Source organism: Lepidochelys kempii, chromosome 4, assembly GCF_965140285.1.
Source record: "Lepidochelys kempii isolate rLepKem1 chromosome 4, rLepKem1.hap1, whole genome shotgun sequence".
NCBI classification, from domain to species: domain Eukaryota; kingdom Metazoa; phylum Chordata; order Testudines; family Cheloniidae; genus Lepidochelys; species Lepidochelys kempii.
In genome coordinates, this window is record NC_136383.1 from 67,317,857 (window position 1) to 67,337,535 (window position 19,679).

General features: G+C 36.1%; 1 protein-coding gene across 2 annotated transcripts in view; it reads right to left on the reverse strand.

The window, feature by feature from the left end:
• The window catches only part of SPOCK3 (SPARC (osteonectin), cwcv and kazal like domains proteoglycan 3), a 386,051-nt gene that overhangs the window by 124,643 nt on the left and 241,729 nt on the right, over positions 1-19,679 (reverse strand). For both annotated transcript variants that reach the window (XM_073341561.2, XM_073341560.2), the window contains exon 5: positions 1,762-1,888. In XM_073341561.2, the coding sequence (XP_073197662.2) occupies positions 1,762-1,888 (127 nt within the window). The remainder of the gene's footprint in view (positions 1-1,761; positions 1,889-19,679) is intronic.

The window sequence follows — 19,679 nt, forward strand, 5'->3', positions numbered from 1 at the left end:
AGATCTTTGAGACAAGGACCATCTTCTTTTCTCTGCATGTGCAGTGCGTAGACCTGGGGCCCATTTCCTGACTGGCCCTTTGAGTGCTACCATATGGAATTACTAAACAATGACAAGATATTTGGCATGATTTAAGCACGTTTCAAACAGGTTTTAATAGTTCCCATATATATATATATATATATATATATATATATATATATATATGCATGCAACAAGTAATTTACTGTGAATTATTTATGACTATTTCTCAAACACTAAAGTCAAAATAGTATATCCTCATTTTAAAAGAGCACAGTATTTCCAGTCCCAAGCATTCAGAGCCTCCAACAACTCAGGACATTGGCTTAGAAATCATGAGGTTTTTTTCAATAGTCAGTTTGGGGTTCTTTTTTGTTTGCCTTCTGAGAGTTTAAAGTGCACACAGGTCACATTTCCAAGCTTTTCTCTACAACTACAAAGGCTAGAATCTGACTTTTAAAAACATGAATTCTGAGCTTCTCACATAAATCTCTTGACTCCAAGGGCTGGAGCTTTAAGAAATGTATTAAATATAATGAGATTCAGGATAAAATCATAAGAACTGAGAATGAAATGTTGGTCATATCCTGACGTGCTTATCTTATCAAAGCTGAGCAGGACCACCCTTCTTTTGGAGATATAAAGTTGAGTGTTATCGCCACAATGAAGTGCTTTCAGTATGGTGATGACATTCAGATTTGTATCTCCTTTTTATCCAGCTTCAAGAGTGCAGTCAAGTGTCTCAGTCAGTGTTTGGGAGATACTTGGGTACGAATAAGAGTAAGTTTGTTGAGAGAACATCCATGTAAATCTAAGGTGCAATTAAAGGATTTGGCTAAATTTATACTTAGCACCAGCCCCATATGAGTGTAAAAGAGTATGCACATAATTTTCAATGCAGTTTGTAACTTGTGGACCTGGTTAAATTTCCAGTTGCTTTTTTCCATGTATGCCTAGTCCATGGGATGCAAACTTTTCTTCTAGATGCAGACATGACTACTGTAATCCATACCATTGTCACTTCGAGATTAGACTACTGTAACGTGTCACACCTTAAACCCATTAGGAAACTGCATCTAGGGGAGAATGAAGCAGCTTGCTTATTATTAATATCTCACAGTGAGCATGACATCTTTGTCCCAGAATTTGCAGTTGCGGTCTACTGGTGGCCAGTGGGTAGAGTTTAAAGTGTTGTTTTTTCCCCATAATAGCCTGAGACCTATCTACATGGATGACTGTTTCTCTCCTCATTCACCACTGCCACAGTCACACTTTGCAGAAGGGCCTGGCCTGAGTTTCCTTGATTTAAAAAAGTGGGAATTGTGAGTAAGGGATTCTTCCTTGACTTTGCAGTTTACCCTCCATAGGTCTGAAACAGCTTGAATTTTCAGGCCATGCTGCAAAACCCATCTTTGAACAGGCATTTATGAAGTCTGAGCTGGGTAGAGAGGGGGAGGGAGTAGGATTTCTTCTGAAATCTGAGGTAGGGAAACAGCAATCAATCAATAAATAAAATAACTATTTGTTTTATGTTGGGTGAGATTTGTTGCTGTTCTGCTTTTTAGTCTCACAATGTTTTGGATTTTTTGTGGGTGTCAGCCCAGGATAGCTTTTTATGCTATTCAAATCAAGATAAATAACTGCTTCCTTTTATTAAACATTGGGATATTTGACTGTTTTTGGAAATATAAATTGACTTTAGCACCAAATTAATGAATAATTTGATTATTTTATTCTTACCTGAGAAGAATATGTATGACCATCTGATCCACAAACAGGATTGGTATAAACTACTGGACACTGCTTGCAATTTGAAGAAATGGGACCACCTCTCCATTGTTTATGGCCTAAACCAGCCTCTTTCATACTGTAAACAAACAAAAAGCATGTAACCTGATAAGCAACAGTATTTATAAAAGCATTTATATTCACACTATAATTATTAGTCACCTGAGGACCTTGTGTATTAGGTTCCAGTTGGTAAAAACATCTTTTCTACACTGTCTCTCTCCCACAGCTTTTAGATGACACTTATCACTGGGCACCTCCATGATATCTCAATACCTAACTCTTTACAGTAAGCAAAAAATGACTGAGAAAGAAGATGTAGTAACACCTATTCCTATTGTTGTAGCGGAAAAAAATCCAGCAGGTGCGCATACAAATAAATGGGCGAACATGAGGAAAATGTAAAATGCCTACCACACTATTGGGTTTATATAAATAAGAGAATAAAATAATAATCGGTGATTTCTATGCATTTATTTATGCATTATTTATCTGCTCGGAATCTTACTAAGGAACAGAAGAAAAAAAATCCGAGAAATCTGCAACACAGTCTCAATCCACTGGGCTGTGTCCTTAGCAGCGAGTCTCTAAACTGATATTGTGAGGAAGTCCATAGAATGAAAGTTTCTCCCTGTTCTTCCATTCCATGGTTCTCAAAGTGTTTCATATGCAGACAACCAAGAAGGCTCTGCTAATCGTCGGGTGGCTCCTGAGTCACAGTTTGAGAATTACTTGTCTAAAGTGATTAAAGAAAACTAAAAAAATAGCACCCTTCAATTTATTTGTGAAAGAAGTAAAAAATGTGCAGGGGCATACACATATACCTGATGCTGAATTGCTGGTAGTCAAAACACACTGGCCTGGATTCTCATTTATGCTATAGCTTCTCTACACCACTCTGGCAGTGAAAAGGGAGTTTAAAGTGTGTCAAGACATAATTTATATGCCTAACTGTGTGTACAAATATTGTGTGTGTGTAAATTATGAATTAGAACAGTGTAAACGTGTTAATGTAAAGGAAATCAAGCCCACTGCACATAAAAAATAGCACTTACTACTGCCAAAAATCAATGACAGCTTAAATTATCTGCAGAATAAATGCTTTTATGCAAGTCAAACCTGCCCAGAAAGCCAGTCAGAACTAGATATATAGCTACAGGACACAAATATCCATCTACAGGCCCCAGATCACAGGCCCCATCTACAGGCCCCAGAAAACACTTAAGAACATGCTTAGAAACTTTGCTGAATTGGGGAAATAGATCTGCAAATGTACCTTAGTTTTGACTGCAATATTCCTGTCATTCTCTCCGGAATACTGAGTCATTCATGACACATTTTGGTAAACTGAATTGCTCTGTGTAGACTAGCATCAACTGAAGACTATGTTAACACCATTAATCTCATCTCACTTGTAACCAAGACAAATCTGAATCAGATCTCTAGATACGAACAGCCAGTGCACTAATAACCTATGACAGCTACGTCCTCCGTCCTCACTCCTCTGAAACTGTCACGCTTTCACTTGTGCATCAGTGTAATTTGATCCGTTATCCATTGTTTTTCATCTATAGGATGTTTTCAGATTCCCAGCATGCAACGCCATTATACAGTTGTATGAGAAATAAAAGTAAAAAAAAATATTTTGCTTAAACTACATATATTCGCCTTACTTTTTTTTTTTTACGTGAGCAAACACAGCACATACTACAGTACTGAGAGAGGGAGGGTGGTCCAGTGGTTAGGGCACTAGCCTAGTATGATAGACCCTGGGTGCAGTTTCCTGGTCCACCACATATTTCCTATGTGACTTGGGCAAGTAATTTAACGTCTCTGAGCCTCAGTTCCCCATCTGTAAAAAGGGGAACAGCAGCACTGCCCTACATTACAGGGGTTTTGTGAGGATAAATACATTTAAAAAATATCAGGCCCTCCAACACGATGCTAATGAAGCCATATAAGAACTTGATATCGACCTTCCTTTGGTGATGTATAAAGCACATTCTTTACAAGTGATCTGTACCTCCCTGTTTGAAATTAAACATACTGACATGGGAAATTTTGAAAACCAAACTGTCTTACACCAAAAACAAAACTACTGCATCTGAAAACATGTACACTTCTTAATTATTAGTAATGGTTTCCATTCTGATGCATACCAATACTTTCTTACAAACATATATTATCTAAAATACAAAAGACGTGTGGGCTGTCCTTTACCATTCTCAGTTTTTCAAGGTATGTAGCCTCCAGCTCATGAATGAAAATATGTATGAGCCTTTGACATGTGAAGAGTTGAGAGGATATATATTATATAAACTAAACTGAATTATAACCATTACTACATGTTGATGATGGCTTGAACTAACATACAGTATACGATTACTTGGAAAGTTACGGAGTTTGAATTGTAAATAGGCTTGGAAAATTGAATCTTTTGTCAGTATGTCGATAAACATGGACTTCTTCATACACATACACCATTTCAATGGTGAAAAGATATTTTTAATGATTATTATTATTATATTATTTACAAACAGGCAAAGTAAAAAAAAATACTACTTCAGAATTTATCAGAGTTTTATTTAAGGATATGTACTTTGTATATTTGATGTGATGTTAGTATTATGTGTTTTAACTGTTACAAAGTTTGAACTTTTTGAATCGGTCTATTCTCATTAAATAATTGTCTGATTCCCCCCTTATTGTTTGACCCCTTGCCCCACAGTTTTGCACAACCATGAGAAAGTATATAAATAAAATTTAAAAAAAGACTTAATAAACCAATATCATAATTATAAAAATACTAAATTCTATTGAACCTAAATATCAATCCATAGTCCCAATTTTAACTCACAAGGGATAAATAAACTTATTAAAGAAAACCTCCACATATACCAGTATAAAAGCTCAACTGTACTTTTTCCCTATGAGCAGCAGAGTATCTATTACAAAATAAGGATATTTTAATGTTTCAATTCTTGGGTATAGCAACATATTGTGAACATTAAAGAGTGTAGAGAGAAAAAAATCAGTATACAGAATAGATGAGTAATTAATATTCAGTCGGTCATATCTTTATTTTCTTTATTATTTTTAATAGAATTAGAAGGGGGAAAAATCCAGAATTACTATGATGTGCACATGCTGACTATGAGTAACTGTCATTGCATTACTATAATTCTTCCTGATCTCATTCTCTTCTTACTGTTTTGTCATCCTTACTTGTCATAGTAAAACACAGATTGTAAGGTGTCTTTCTAGGTCTTCAGTGAAGTGGCCAGTATGCTCTTGGGCACAATATAAAGCGCACAAGTCCCCCTCCTCCCCTCCCTTCCCTTCCAGATATAGTCTTTGCTGGTACTAAAAAAAGTAACATTAAGTGTACATGTATAAACATCATGGGCTACATTTCCAGCTTAATTTTACTTGAAACATTTGTGATTACATCAATTTGCATGCACAAAATCATGCATATATGTGTAGACTGAGTAATTGCACATGCAAGAGGATAGTTAGGCACATAATTAGCCAATCTGCCCAATTAATCATGCAAATACCTGTTTGCATACATCAGTGTATGCACAAATATCTTATCCACAAATATCACGTGTCCAGTTAAAACAGGTCACTGAAACTGTGGCTTTGAACCAAAATTCTAAGCAACTCTATTCACTTAAAGATTTATATATCTATATCTATCTATATATACACACACACACACACACACACTCAAAATGAACACATTAGTCTGCACAGAGAAGACAGATAGCATGTCTGAGTTGCAAAAAAATTTATATTTAAGAGTCCTTGATTCAAATATGACCAGAAGCAGTTTTTTCAGAGTGCAAAGTTATTTAAAGTAAATGGGGTTGCTATGTGGACCTTAGATATGATTCACGGGACTTGTACAATTCTTGCATCATGACTATTGCTGTGATGCTAATAGACTTCCAAGGCACTGCTATTTAAAGGTTTTCTGATTGTGTGCCAGCATAGGGCTTTGAGGGGACTTGTATCTGGACAGTATCATTAACATAATTGGATGAAAGACTTGTTTAGCACTAATCAAACTGTTTTCACTGGAGCAGATTGGATTTCTTTTGGAACACACTCTCTGTCTAGGACTTCCCTGAAACTGCAAGTAGGAATGAAATATCACTGCCACTGTATTACTGAGATTTTCCTTTTAAGGGACAAAATCAAGCAAAGCACTGCTGTTCCAAACTTTTTGCTGCTATGTGTTGGCCTGCCACACTACTTATAGTAAACTAACAAAACGTAAGAAAACACTGTGACAAGAAATAAATAGTTAATCAAACCCAAGAGAAATAAACAAAACAATGTTAGTTTTGCAAAAGACCACTTAAGATAGAAGACCCACATAGAAGTCAACTCATATTACCTTTTTGCATTTTGAATCTCCATGGCACTGAAAAAGAGATAATCAGAACATGCAGCGTGTGAGACTATATAAGTGTGCTTTTGGGTTTTTTAATATCTTCTAACAAAAAGCACCCAACAGTTCAGGTTTGAAAAATTATACATAAGCTATCATTTTGGTCAAACTTTCTCAACATACATACATGGTAGGTTTCAAGATGTTAATGGCCAGGTTCTTTGTGTATGTTTAAAAGGGATACTATTGTTTGCTTATCTGAACTGGAGATGGGAAACATAAAATAAAGAAATATTCTTGAAGATGCAAATATCCAAATTCCTCGTGCCTGCTTCTGCCAATACGTTGCATCAGTAACACATATCTAAACCAATGTGATATATGCCATCATGTGCCAGCAATGCCCCCTCTGCCATGTACATTGGCCAAACCATACACTCTCTATGCAAAAGAATAAATAGACACAAATCTGACAACAGGAATCAAAACATTCAAAAATCGGTAGGAGAACACTTCAATCTTTCTGGTCACTCAGTAACAGACTTAAAGGTGTCAATTTTGCAATAGAAAAGCTTCAAAAACAGATTCCAATGAGAAACTAATTAATTAACATATTAATTTAATATTATATTTAATATTAATTTAATTAATATGCAAACTAGATACTATTAACTTGGGTTTGAATAGAGACTGTGAGTGGCTGGGTCATTACACATATTGAATCTATTTCCCCATGTTAAGTATCCTCACACCTGCTTGTAAACTGTCTAAATGGGCCATTTTGATCATCACTACAAAAGGTATTTTTTTTTGTGTTTTTTTCCTCCTGCTGATAATAGCTCATCTTAATTAATTAGCCTCTTACAGTTGGTATGGCTGCTTCCACCTTTTCATGTTCTCTGTATGTATATTTATATCCTCTTACTATATGTTCCATTCTATGCATCTGATGAAGTGGGCTGTAGCCCATGAAAGCTTATGCTCAAATAAATTTGTTAGTTGGGACTGCCACAAGTACTCCTGTTCTTTTTGCAGATACAGACTAACATGGCTGCTACTCCGAAACCTCTGTACTAGATGACTGGAAAATAAAAAAAATATAACACCGATTTTCCAAAAAAGTCTCCACAGGCAATCCCAGGGTGGATTTGATTTAAATCAAATTGATTTCCATCATTATTTAAATCACTAGTCAGGAAGACTCGATTTAATCATGGATTTCTACATAAAAGTGCATTCTTGGTTGTTATAACCTTAATACATATACTTCAAACTCAGATAGATGTAGGTTTCATTTTTAGAAGGCACACACTATACATTTATAAAGTGATTCATTTTGAAAACTTTTCAGATTAGTTTTACAGCTATATCAGAAAATGAATGATTGTCTGGTTATTTCATTTACCAAAGATAATCAAAGCAAATATTTATGAAGTCATTGGGAGGTGAACTATCTCCAATTCAACAATTCAATGCATCCAATGAAGTGAGCTGTAGCTCACGAAAGCTTATGCTCAAATAAATTGGTTAGTCTCTAAGGTGCCACTAGTACTCCTTTTCTTTTTGCTAATACTTGGAGGATTTTCTTGCCATGATGTATTAGGAGGAGATCACCACCAGACAGACATTAAATTGTTTTATTTAACTAAAACAATGTTATGTATTCTGGATGTTTTTCTTCAACAGCCAACATATAATATTTTAACAAAACAAGCATATGAATTTTTGAATTTAGTTAAACATTCAAAAACAACGAGGAGTCCGGTGTCGCCTTAAAGACTAACAGATTTATTTGGGCATAAGCTTTTGAGAGTAAAAAATCCCACTTCTTCAGATCCATGCATCTGATTTTTTACTCACAAAACCTTATGCCCAAATAAATCTGTTAGTCTTTAAGGTGCCACTGGACTCCTCGCTGTTTTTGTGGATAAAGACTAACACAGTTACCCCTCTGATACTTAAACATTCAAGTTTTTTAAAATTGGGTGTGTTTTTGTTAAAATTGTTTAACTAAAATAATTAAATGAAATATTTAAAAAAAAAACAAAAACAAAAAAAAAACCAACCCAAAATTAAAATGACTATGTCAGGCAGGTCAACATGAGAAACTTAAAATATTGGCTTCTGCAGCTAACTCAATCGTCTTCACCTTCATTTTCCTGTTTGTTCATAATCTGGAAAAGAAAAACAAGCTTTCTTGCTTTTTCAGGTCCCAAACAATTTCTCAATTTGGAATGAATTAGTCCAAAGGAAGAAAATACTCTTTCCACACCAGCAGAAGAAGCTACTGCTGTTAAAAAGTGAGATTATCACTTCAACAATCTCTGAATCCAAGTGCTTAAGTAACTTCCACCAGTTCACTGGTGTGACTTTCTTTAAAACATCATCAGCAAACATATTTCTTGAATGGTTCTTATTCCCAAACTGGGTCTCTTTTATGGCCTGATGCCATTATAGGTTTTCCCTTCTAGTGAGAGAATGGTATGGTAGATCTCAAATCAATGAAGGCTTCACTCAGAAAGACCAAGACTTCTGGAATATGCTGCTCAAACATTTTCACTTTTGTTTCTACTGCCTGTTCCTCCCATCTCACATTTATCTCCAGGCTTCTTCTCCTGGTCCAGATCAATTCTGCCCCCAACAATCTTCTGTTCATTGAATTTTTTTAAACTTTGCACTTTTAGAGAGAGGTAAGGGATTAACTCTGTGTACACAAATTTGCAGAGGCACAATAGGGTTGAGGTCTGTTATTTCTCACTTCTATATATTATTTATTTATTTTAAAACATTTTTGCTGTTAACAAGCATGTTATCTCTGGCAACACAAATCCACAGTTTGAGAACTGCAAAACTAAGCATCTCTGATGGTATCTTCTAGACTGAGCACTGAATCCCATTGGGTAGATAGAAAGATTAACCTAAATAATCTATAAAGAAGCCCCTGGAACTCCATAAAATTGGGACCCTAATCCATGAACTATTGGAACTCATTTGCAAAACTTTTCTTAAACATTACATTAATATATTGTCTCATTCTATAGAATTAGAATTTGTAATCCCTATTCCACGATTAGGAATCTTTGAGCTATAATGTATCTATCTTTAGATATGCTTTTTGAGGAAAAAAACTTATATTAAAAAATTCAATTGAAAGAAAAAAATCCAAACTTTTTTATTTAAAAAAATAAATCAATCATTTATTTTTATCCACCCTGGGGAATCCTGACAATTACAGGCCAATAACCTGTACTAGACAAATTGGGTGAGGGAACAGTTGAGACAGGATTTTGTAAAGGGAAATCATGCTTCACCAATCTATTAGAATTCAACGAACACATGGACAATGGTGATCCAGTGGATATAGTGTACAGTGGACTTTCAGAAAGCCTTTGACAAGGTCCCTCACCAAAGGCCCTTAAGCAAACTAAGCAGTCATGGGATAAGAGGAAAGTCTTCTTGTGGATCAGTAACTGAAAGACAGGAAACCAAGGGAAGGAATAAATGGTAATTTCTCACAATGGACAGAGGTAAATAGCAGTACAAAGATCTGTACTGGCACCAGTGCTGTTCAACAGATTCCTAAATTATCTGAAAAGGGGGGGGGGTAAACAGTGAGGTGGCAAAGTTAGCAGAGTATACTAAATTACTCAAGATAGTTAAGTCCAAAGCACACTGCAAAGAATTACAAAGGCATCTCTCAAAACTGGATGACTGGGCAACAAAATAGTAGATGAAATTCCGTGTTCATAAGTTGAAAGTAATGCACACTGGAAAACATAAGCCCAGCTATACATATAAAATGATGAGGTCAAAAGTAGCTGTTATCACTCAAGAAAATGACCTTGGTTGGAGTCACTGTGGACAGTTCTCTGAAAACATCTGTTCAATGTGCAGTGGCAGTCAAAAAAGCTAAGAGACTGTTAGTAAAGGAATATATTCAGAAAGGAATACAGAAGAATATAGAAAATATCATAATGTCACTATATAAGTCCATGACACACATACCTTGAATACTGCATGCAGTTCTTGTTGCCCTATCTCTAAAAATAGACGGCAGAACTAGAAAACATACAGATAAGGGCAACAAAAATGATTAAGGATATGGAACAGCTTCCATATGAAGAGAGATTAAAAACAGACTGGGACTGTTCATCTTACAAAAAAGAGATGACTAAGGCCATCTCTAGCTAGAGAGATCTCTCATGCAGCCACTCTATGTCGATGGGAGATTAATCTACCCCCAATGAGCAGCTGTGCACACTAATGCTTATGGCAGCATAACTGATGTTGCTCGGGGGGGGTGTTTGGTCATGAATTATGAGCTCAAATCAATGAAGGCTACACTCAGAAAGACCTCAAGACTTCTGGAATATGCTGACATAAGTGGTAGTGTACACATAGCCTCAGAGGAGATATGAAAGAGGTCTATAAAATTATGAACTGTGTGGAGAAAGTGAATAAGAAAGTGTTATTTACCGTGTCACATAACACAAGAACTAGGTAGGGGTCACCACTGAAATTAATAGGCAGCAAATTTAAAACAAAGATAAGGAAGTACTTCACACAATGAAGAGTCAACCTGTGGAGCTGGATGCCATGGGATCTTGTGAAACCAAAAGTATCTCAGGGTTCAAAAAAGGAATTAGATAAGTTCATGGAGGATAGGTCTATTAATGGCAATCAGCCAAGATTGTCAAGGATGCAACACCAATGCTCAAGGTGTCCCTAAGTCTCTGACTATCAGAAGCTAGGTCTGGACGACAGGGGATGGATCACTTACTGCATCTGGCACTGTCCACTGTTGAAAGACAGGACACTGGTCTACATGGACTATTGATCTGATCTAGCATGGCCACATTTGTGTTCTTAATGTCACTGCCTCACCAGGAGCACTCTCACTGCCAATGGTTTCAGACTGCTTTCATTCCTGATTCTGCCCCAGCCAACCATTGCTCATGCTTTAGTCCTGTGCCTGTTTCCATATAACCAGCCCTTGCTGCTGCCCAGATCTGCTCCTGCTTCAGCCAGGGACTGACATATTACTTGTTTGATAAATATCAAGGTGATTAGGCAGCAAGCAATATGTGTTTGTAAATAAACAGCATTTCTACCTTTCTCAAGGTCTGCATGTCATAACATGTAATTTTCACTGTGAATATCCGGTCATAACGAAATATCATCAAGAAATGTCTAAATGAGACATTTTGTCTTTGCATTAAGTATACAGAGGATGGGTTTAAAGTTTCTGGGTGAAATCCTGGGCTCACTGAAATCAATAACAAAACTTGTGTTGACTAAAGTGGGGCCAAGATTTTACCCAGAAATTTTAGGCTTCACATAGCACAACTAGAGTGACAGAATACTGAAGACAGAATACAGCCACAATGGGATGGAATTTAAGCTTTTTTTTTTTTTTTTTTTTAGTGTACAGCTTTTAAAAGATATTTCTTCCATATGTGCACCAATGTGCATTAACACAACGCTACATGCAAAAGTCTGTACGAGCAGGCCTCACCAAATAGCTTTGAAAGATATGAACTAGCCCCATTCATTTCAACACGCTGTTAATTCAAAACTAATTATGACAATTCAAGTGTCCACATTGTAAACTATTCTTCTGCTCTTTTATGCATAAATATCCAATGAATATGTTTATCTAATGTGGTTGAATTGTCAAACAAGTTAGAGATGGTAAAGACCCCCTGTTAGGGCTACAGTGCAAAACCATAACCATAGCCACTTGCTGCATTTTCCTGTAGAAGCAGAAAACTATTGAGAGCAAACAGAAAAAAAGTGGACTGCTTATGAGTGGGGTAGATAGGGTAAGTAGATCCTGGTGTTTCAAGTGTATCTGGTTAAGGAAGGTTGCAGAAGGAAGCCACTTCTTCTAGGGTCATGGAGGACTCCACACTGCATCTCCAAAGCCAATACTTGACTTTCAACAGCTACAGAAGATATTGCCAAGTATTTATTAAAACTTCAGAGATGAGTAGGGACCTTAGCTTGAAATTGCAAGGGGAGTGGGAGGCCTCTCATAAAGTTGCAGGCATTTTCATGGAAGTTCAGAAAAATGTTTTCTGTCTTGCTCAAAAAATATGAGTATAAATTGTTGTCCACCTGCTGAAAGGATCAAACTAATTTCACAGTTCATTGCAGTAGCTTTGAAGGGGACAAAAGAAAGTATACACCCATTTTTACCTGAAACCAAAGTAGATGAGGCCAAAAGTCAGCTAGAATGGACAGGCTCATTGTCTCATTCTGCAATCCAAGATTCAAGAAGAAATTTACTTATATATATATATATATATATATACACACACACACACACACACTGATAATCTGTAGTGACAGATATCTGGAGTTAATTACCATGACTGCTATTTGTGCCTCTTAAGAGGTACCTAGATTTGAGAAAAGACTTTTTATTTATGAGCCTGGGGGGAAAAACAACACAGCAAACACTCAGCAGACTCAAACGTACATTTCATCATGTATGCGGCCATTTCAGAGATACACTACAGTCATGACCAACAGTACAAACCACTAAGAACTCTGTTTCCGAGAACCATCATCAGGCTGCACACACCTTGCTTTGAAACCTTCATAACATATTTTGCCTTGTAAAGAGCTTTGTAAGCTCTCAAAGTCCTAACAAAAAAATTGCATGTGCACTTAGTGATTAAAATACTATGTGCGTCTATGTGCAAATTAGGTGTCACCCTTGTACTCCTGAAAATTTACCACAGTGCCTCTCAGTGGGTTGCACACAGCATTTTGTTTCACCACATCTTGACACCTTTACTTTAGCTATATTCAGATTCTTCTTGTTATTACAAACATGCTATTGCTAAACATACAGATGATGTTTTGAAAAGAAGTTTTCCCCTTAAGATTTGTATGGTAATTAAGAAATTTCTTGGCTATATATACACCTCTGCAGCACTGAAATTTGACTTTGTCCTTCAGGGGATTTTCTACCCTGCAAAGTGGAAAAAAAGCCTCTTGGGGGAGGAAAAGAAGACACTCTCTTCCTGCAGGACATGTGGAAATTTAATGCTCCCTGAGTGTAAGTCAGTCGTAATGAACTATGAAGCTTTTAAATATGAACATAAGCTATTTATGAAAGTAATAAATTGCATCTTCCAAATTGTGTCAAAGTTTTAAAATAAATGTCACTCCTAAAATGGTACTATCCTTTACACTTAGCCTTTATTTTGCCAGAAATTGATGCTCTGAATAATACAGTATATATCCAGAGTTACACAAATATATAGTTTATGATTCTATAACATGTTGCTGTACTACACTGTAATCACTAACATTTTCTGTTTATTTCAAAAAGCTTATTTAGCTCAGACTCTTATTCATTTCACTTTAACAGGCAAGAATCTCCTTGGAAGTTGTGGAAGAAGAAAGATGATGATGATGACGATGACGACTTGTAAAAGAATCTCAACCCAGAATAACATCAGGGTGGGTGAGAGGCTACATAGAACAGTTTTATTATTTAGTTTGTGATAGGAGACTTTTTAATTTACCAGAGAGAGGAATTTGCTTAAGAAGTAATATATTTAAATAGTCTATACTTACTATGAGTATTGATACCTGAGAAATACCAGCATTGTCAGTTATTCTGAGAATTAGTCATCACATCCATTCATCTATACTCAGGTAAGAGATAAGGTACAGGTAGCGAACCAATAACATGTATACCCAAAATATCTCACACTGCCAATTCAGCAGATGTAGGCCAACCCCACAATAAAATCAAGGTGGCCCAAAACATTGGAGCAACTAGGAAATACTGACAGCACAGATGAGAATTAGAAAACCATGCAAAGCATGAATGAGATACAATGTACCTTCGTAGGACATATGAATGTAGTTAATAAAATATATAGTACAGTTTAGGAATTTTCGTTTTCTGCACTTTCTGTGTAGGTTGTTGTGGACTTAAAAGATTTCATGTGCCATTTAACATTACAAAAGTGATAGCTCTGCACTGGCATCATCAATATTGAACACACAAAAAAAGCTTAAAATAATCTCTTAGTCACTAAAAGGCAGGCAGTTAGTGTGGAAGAAAAATGAAGGTGATGCAGTTTTTTGATGATGAAAAATGTATGTATTCAAGACAAATGGTAATAGGTATCTTACAACTTGAGTGAAGTATGATTTGTTTACTTAGGATGCATAATTCTAACTGGGGCCATAGAAACAGTGGCATTATTTTAACTGACTAATAATTAATGTTCTCTAGTATTAAGCCATATTTATGAAATCAAAATACTGGCATATAAGTGAATATCAAAACTCAGTACTTCCTGAAAAATAGAATTGATACACTAACCTAATCTTTTGGAATTGCAATGCAAGATTAATTTTTTCTTATATGGAAAAAATATGTTATCTATGAATCTCACATAAAGCATTATTTGTAGAAATATGTATATTTGTATATCCATATTTTTAATTTTCATAACAAGTGCCATCAAAAGGGAGCAATGATTTATTATTATTTTACTCTCAAGAATCACTAAAAGAGGATACTATTTAGACTGTACTACCAGTTATAATGGCACTGTGCAATCCAGCTGACACATCTGATAAATAAAGAACAGGCCCATGGACTGAGTTTCCAGTCTAAATCCTTGATCCTTCAAAGATGCTAAGCACTCTGACCACAGTCCAGCAAAGCACTTAACTGTGTGCTTAACTTTAAGCATGTGAATAGTCCAACTGAAGTCAATGGGACTACCCCTATGGTTAAAGTCAAGCATGTGCTTAAGTGCTTGCTGAATCAGGACCAGAATGCTCAACACCTTGCAGGATCAAGCTAAGCGGCACAGCAGATAGGGCACAGTACAATACAAATGAAAGGTAAAACTGAAAGAGTTGGGCTTGAATGTTTTTAGAAGTGTTTTGAAAGATCTGCAGAAACATTTCTGCAGAGCCCCCATGGCTAAATAACAGTGAAGTGAAAGCTTAGAATGCAGTAAGCCTTATAGTAGAAATAAAAAAAAAAATCTCCCTTTTCTGTTTTGCACAGGATGGCTTAAAAATTGATGATTTTTTGTAGAAAAAAGGTAAAAAAACCAGACCGTTTATTTAAATTATATTTTTATTTTAAAAATAAATGTTTAAAATGAATTTAATACAGAATATGTTAAGGTCTAAATTTATTATAATCTTGACACTTTTTAAAAAGAATGATACGCTTTAAATCCACGGCACTAGCAAATACTGAGTTAAAACCTGATTTTCTATAAAAGGAAAGACCCGGGGAAAAACATCAACCTGTGAGGTCAAGCTTTATAAGTATGGCACAATAGGTCAGCCTAAGCAATTTAGGAGACTGTCTTATTTTCAAAAGACTTAGGTGAGACTAGGAACTGAAGCTCCAGTCACTTTCATTTAGGTATATCTGAAAATTTTCCCAGACTGAAATAATCAGTTTAAATCACTGATTACAGTTAATCCCTCTCTTTAATAAATGATTTAGTCGTAAATGTGAAACATGTTTTGATAAGAGATGTCTAGGTATCCAAAATATTTAAGCTGGTTAATAAAAATTAATTTGTATGCTTTTTTGTGTTTAATTAAATTCTAGTTACCATCCTAATGCAGCTTGACATAAATTATGAAGAAAAAGTTAATTATATAGAAAATAAGCAATATATTTCTAACACAGTAAAATTGTACAATTAATAAAAATCTGAAAATATTAAGCTATATAATTGCTTCAATAAATATATATTGTTACAGTGTACCCACCTAGATAGCAAAAAGATGTACCAAATCTAGTGTGAAGGCTCTATTTGGTTGTAAATCAACATGTTTTAACAGTTATATCAATCAGTGAAAATGTATCTTTCATTAGAAAATAACTGAAGTACAAATGGAAAAGTATTAAGAATATATTTTAGATTGCGGCTTTCTACTAGGTGATTTAAATCACTCCTTTAAATCACCCTGATTTAAATCAATCCACCATGTTTTGGTGTCAGTTTCTGGGAGCACCAGAGAAAGCTTGCCTGCAGCTGAGTGACAAAAACAAAACGGAGGTGCGTTTTTGTAGCTGGAACTATCCTTCCCTAACAAGCCTAGTTCTGCCCTCAACTACAAACAGTCTGGAGAGCCACTGTAAAGCATCTCTAGATGCGTCACAACAGGAATTGAAAATTGTCCCTAACCCATGGAATGACATGACAGAAGGCTCAAAGGTAAGAGTGAACAAAGAGATGGGAGACATGTTCAGAAACAAACAATTCAAAAGTATAGTCTTACAGGTTAAAATCCCCATGTAACTGAAGATAATTGAAACTTAGACCTGGTAAGGAATTTTTCAACACCTTTTTTTTTTCTAGGATTTGTCAAAACTGAAAATTTTCATGGGAATGTACAAGTTTTAACAAAACTTAGTTGGAAAGGTTTCTCGGGTCCAGAATGGAACTGAGAGAAATCAAGACATCACAGAATAGCCAACAGCATTGTGGTCAGGACACTACCTGGAATGTAGGGGACACAGATTCAAGTCATTGCTGTTCCTGCTTGAGAACAGGGACTTGAGGCTGGGTATCCCACATTACAAATGCATGTTCTGCCCACAAGGTCATTCAGTATTCTAGGTCTGTATTTTAACCAGGAGATCTTCAATGATTTAAAAATAAAAAAAAGTCCTACAAAAAGTGTAAACTAGGTCAAATTACAAAGGATAAATATAAACAAATAACACAAGTATGTAGGGACAAAATTAGAAAGGCCAAGGCATAAAACGAGATCAAACTAGCCAGAGACAAAGGGTAACAAGAAAACATTCTACAAATACATTAGAAGCAAGACAACGACCAAGGACAAGATAGGCCCGTTACCCAAAGAGGCGTAGAAAATAACAATAACAATAACAAATGTGGAACAATAACAATAGAAAATGTGGAAATGGCAGATGTGCTTAATGACTTCTTTGTTTCAGTTTTCACCAAGAAGATTGTTCATGATTAGATGTTTAACATAGTGAATGCCAGTGAAAATGAGGTAAGATCAGAAGAGGCTAAAATAGTGAAAGAACAAGTTCAAAATTACTTGGATAAATTAGCTATCTTCAAGTCCCAGAGCCTGATGAAATGCATCCTACAATACTCAAGGAGCTGACTGATGAGATATCTGAGCCATTAACGATTATCTTTGAGAAGTCATGGAAGACGGGAAAGATTCCAGAAGACTGGAAAAGGGCAAATACAGTGCCCATCTATAAAAAGGGAATAAGGACAACCCAGGAAATTTCAGACCAGTCAACTTAACTTCTGTACCCGGAAAGATAATACAGCAAATAATTAAGCAATCAATTTGCAAACATCTAGAAGATAATAAGATGCTAGGTAACAGTCAGCATGGATTTGTCAAAAACAAATTGTGTCAAACCAACCTGATAGCTTCCTTTGACAGGGTAACAAGCTTTGTTGATGGGGGGGGTGGTAGACGTGGTGTATCTTGAGTTTAGTAAAGCTTTTGACACGGTCTTGCAGGACCTTATCATAAACAAATTAGGGAAATACAACCTAGATGGAGCTACTATAAGGTGGGTTCAAAACTGGTTGGAAAACCTTTCCCAGAGAGTAGTTATCAGTGGTTCAGGGTCATACTCCAATTAGGAAGGAACATCAGTTGCACACATACAAAATGGGAAATGACTACCTAGAAAGGAGTACTGCAGAAAGGGATCTGGGGGTCATAGTGGACCACAAGCTAAGTGGTCAACAGTGTAATGCTGTTGCAAACAAGCGAACATCATTCTGGGATGTACTAGCAGAAGTGTTGTAAGCAAGACACGAGAAGTAAGCTTCTGCTGTACTCCACTCTGATTAGGCGTCAAGTGGAGTATTGTGTCCAGTTCTGGGCACCACACTTCAGGAAGGATGTGGACAAATTGGAGAGAGTCCAGAGAAGAGCAACAAAAATGATCTACGAGGGAAGATTGAAAAAATTGGGTTTGTTTAGTATGGAAAAGAAAAGACAGAGGGGCCATGATAACAGTTTTCAAGTATGTAAAAGGAGGAGGAAGAAAAATTGTTTGTCTTAACATCTGAGAATAGGACTAGAACTAAAGGGCTTAAATTGCAGCAAGGGAGGTTTAGATTGGACATTAAGAAAAACTTCCTAACTGTCAGGGTAGTTGAGCACTGGAATAAATTGCCTAGGGAGGTTGTAGAATCTCCATCATTGGAGATTTTTAAGAGCAGGTTAGACAAACACCTGTCAGGAATGGTCTCACTTAGTCCTGCCATGAGTGCAGGGGACTGGACTAGATATGACCTCTCAAGATCCCTTCCAGTTCTATGATTCTTTTCATGAAAAACTTTGAACAATCTTGGGTTCAGCCCACTGTGGAAAGGGAAATTTTTTGAAATCTTAATTTTTTGGGACATGAAAACCATTTCTCAACCAACTCTATTTAAATTATGTGACCATTGAAAGGACATTTTAAAAGACTAATTTCAGAAAGCTATTATATTCTTTTCTTTCATAATGCTACTGAAGATGAAGAAGCAAGAGCACTGGAATGAAAACTAATATATGCATTTGAGATTGATTAAATCAAAGCAAGCTTTCATAAAAATGAGAATCCAATTTAAGAAAACACCCCCCCCCCTTTTTTTGGACAAATCCAAAAGAGAAAATATTTCTAAAAACGGGTTAGTGCAGTGATGCTATTAAAGTTTTCCTTTACATTGATGTACATATTATAAAACAACTTTAGATTTAATTCTATTTTTAAAGTTCAAGGCAAGTCTATTATAGACTTGTTTACTGTGCATGGCCTAATTAAACATCAACAGAAAGAATGAACATTTTGCTAACACTACAGGCTTAAACCAACCTGAAAATACCAAATTACTTTCCCATTTTATGGTGCACCATAAAGCTTGTGCATCAGGTTACAATTGTTTTATTATCTGAAATGACATTGCTCAAATTATTAGATGTAATATACCATTTAGAGGGCTTACAGATATAGGAAATTGTACCAACCCATCCTGAATTTCCCAAGTGTTCTGGATATTACCAGGAAAAGTCTTCATTTCCACAAGAAAAACACACTTCTTCTTAGAGGTTTCAGAGGAACAGCCGTGTTAGTCTGTATTCGCAAAAAGAAAAGGAGTACTTGTGGCACCTTAGAGACTAACCAATTTATTTGAGCATGAGCTTTCGTGAGCTACAGCTCACTTCATCAGATGTTTACCGTGGAAACTGCAGCAGACTTTATATACACACAGAAATCATGAAACAATACCTCCTCCCACCCCACTGTCCTGCTGGTAATAGCTTATCTAAAGTGATCAACAGGTGGGCCATTTCCAGCACAAATCCAGGTTTTCTCACCCTCCACCCCCCCACACAAATTCACTCTCCTGTACTCTTCCTTCCTCCCTGTCCTGGTCGTACATTTGTCCACTGCCCCTTGGGGGACACA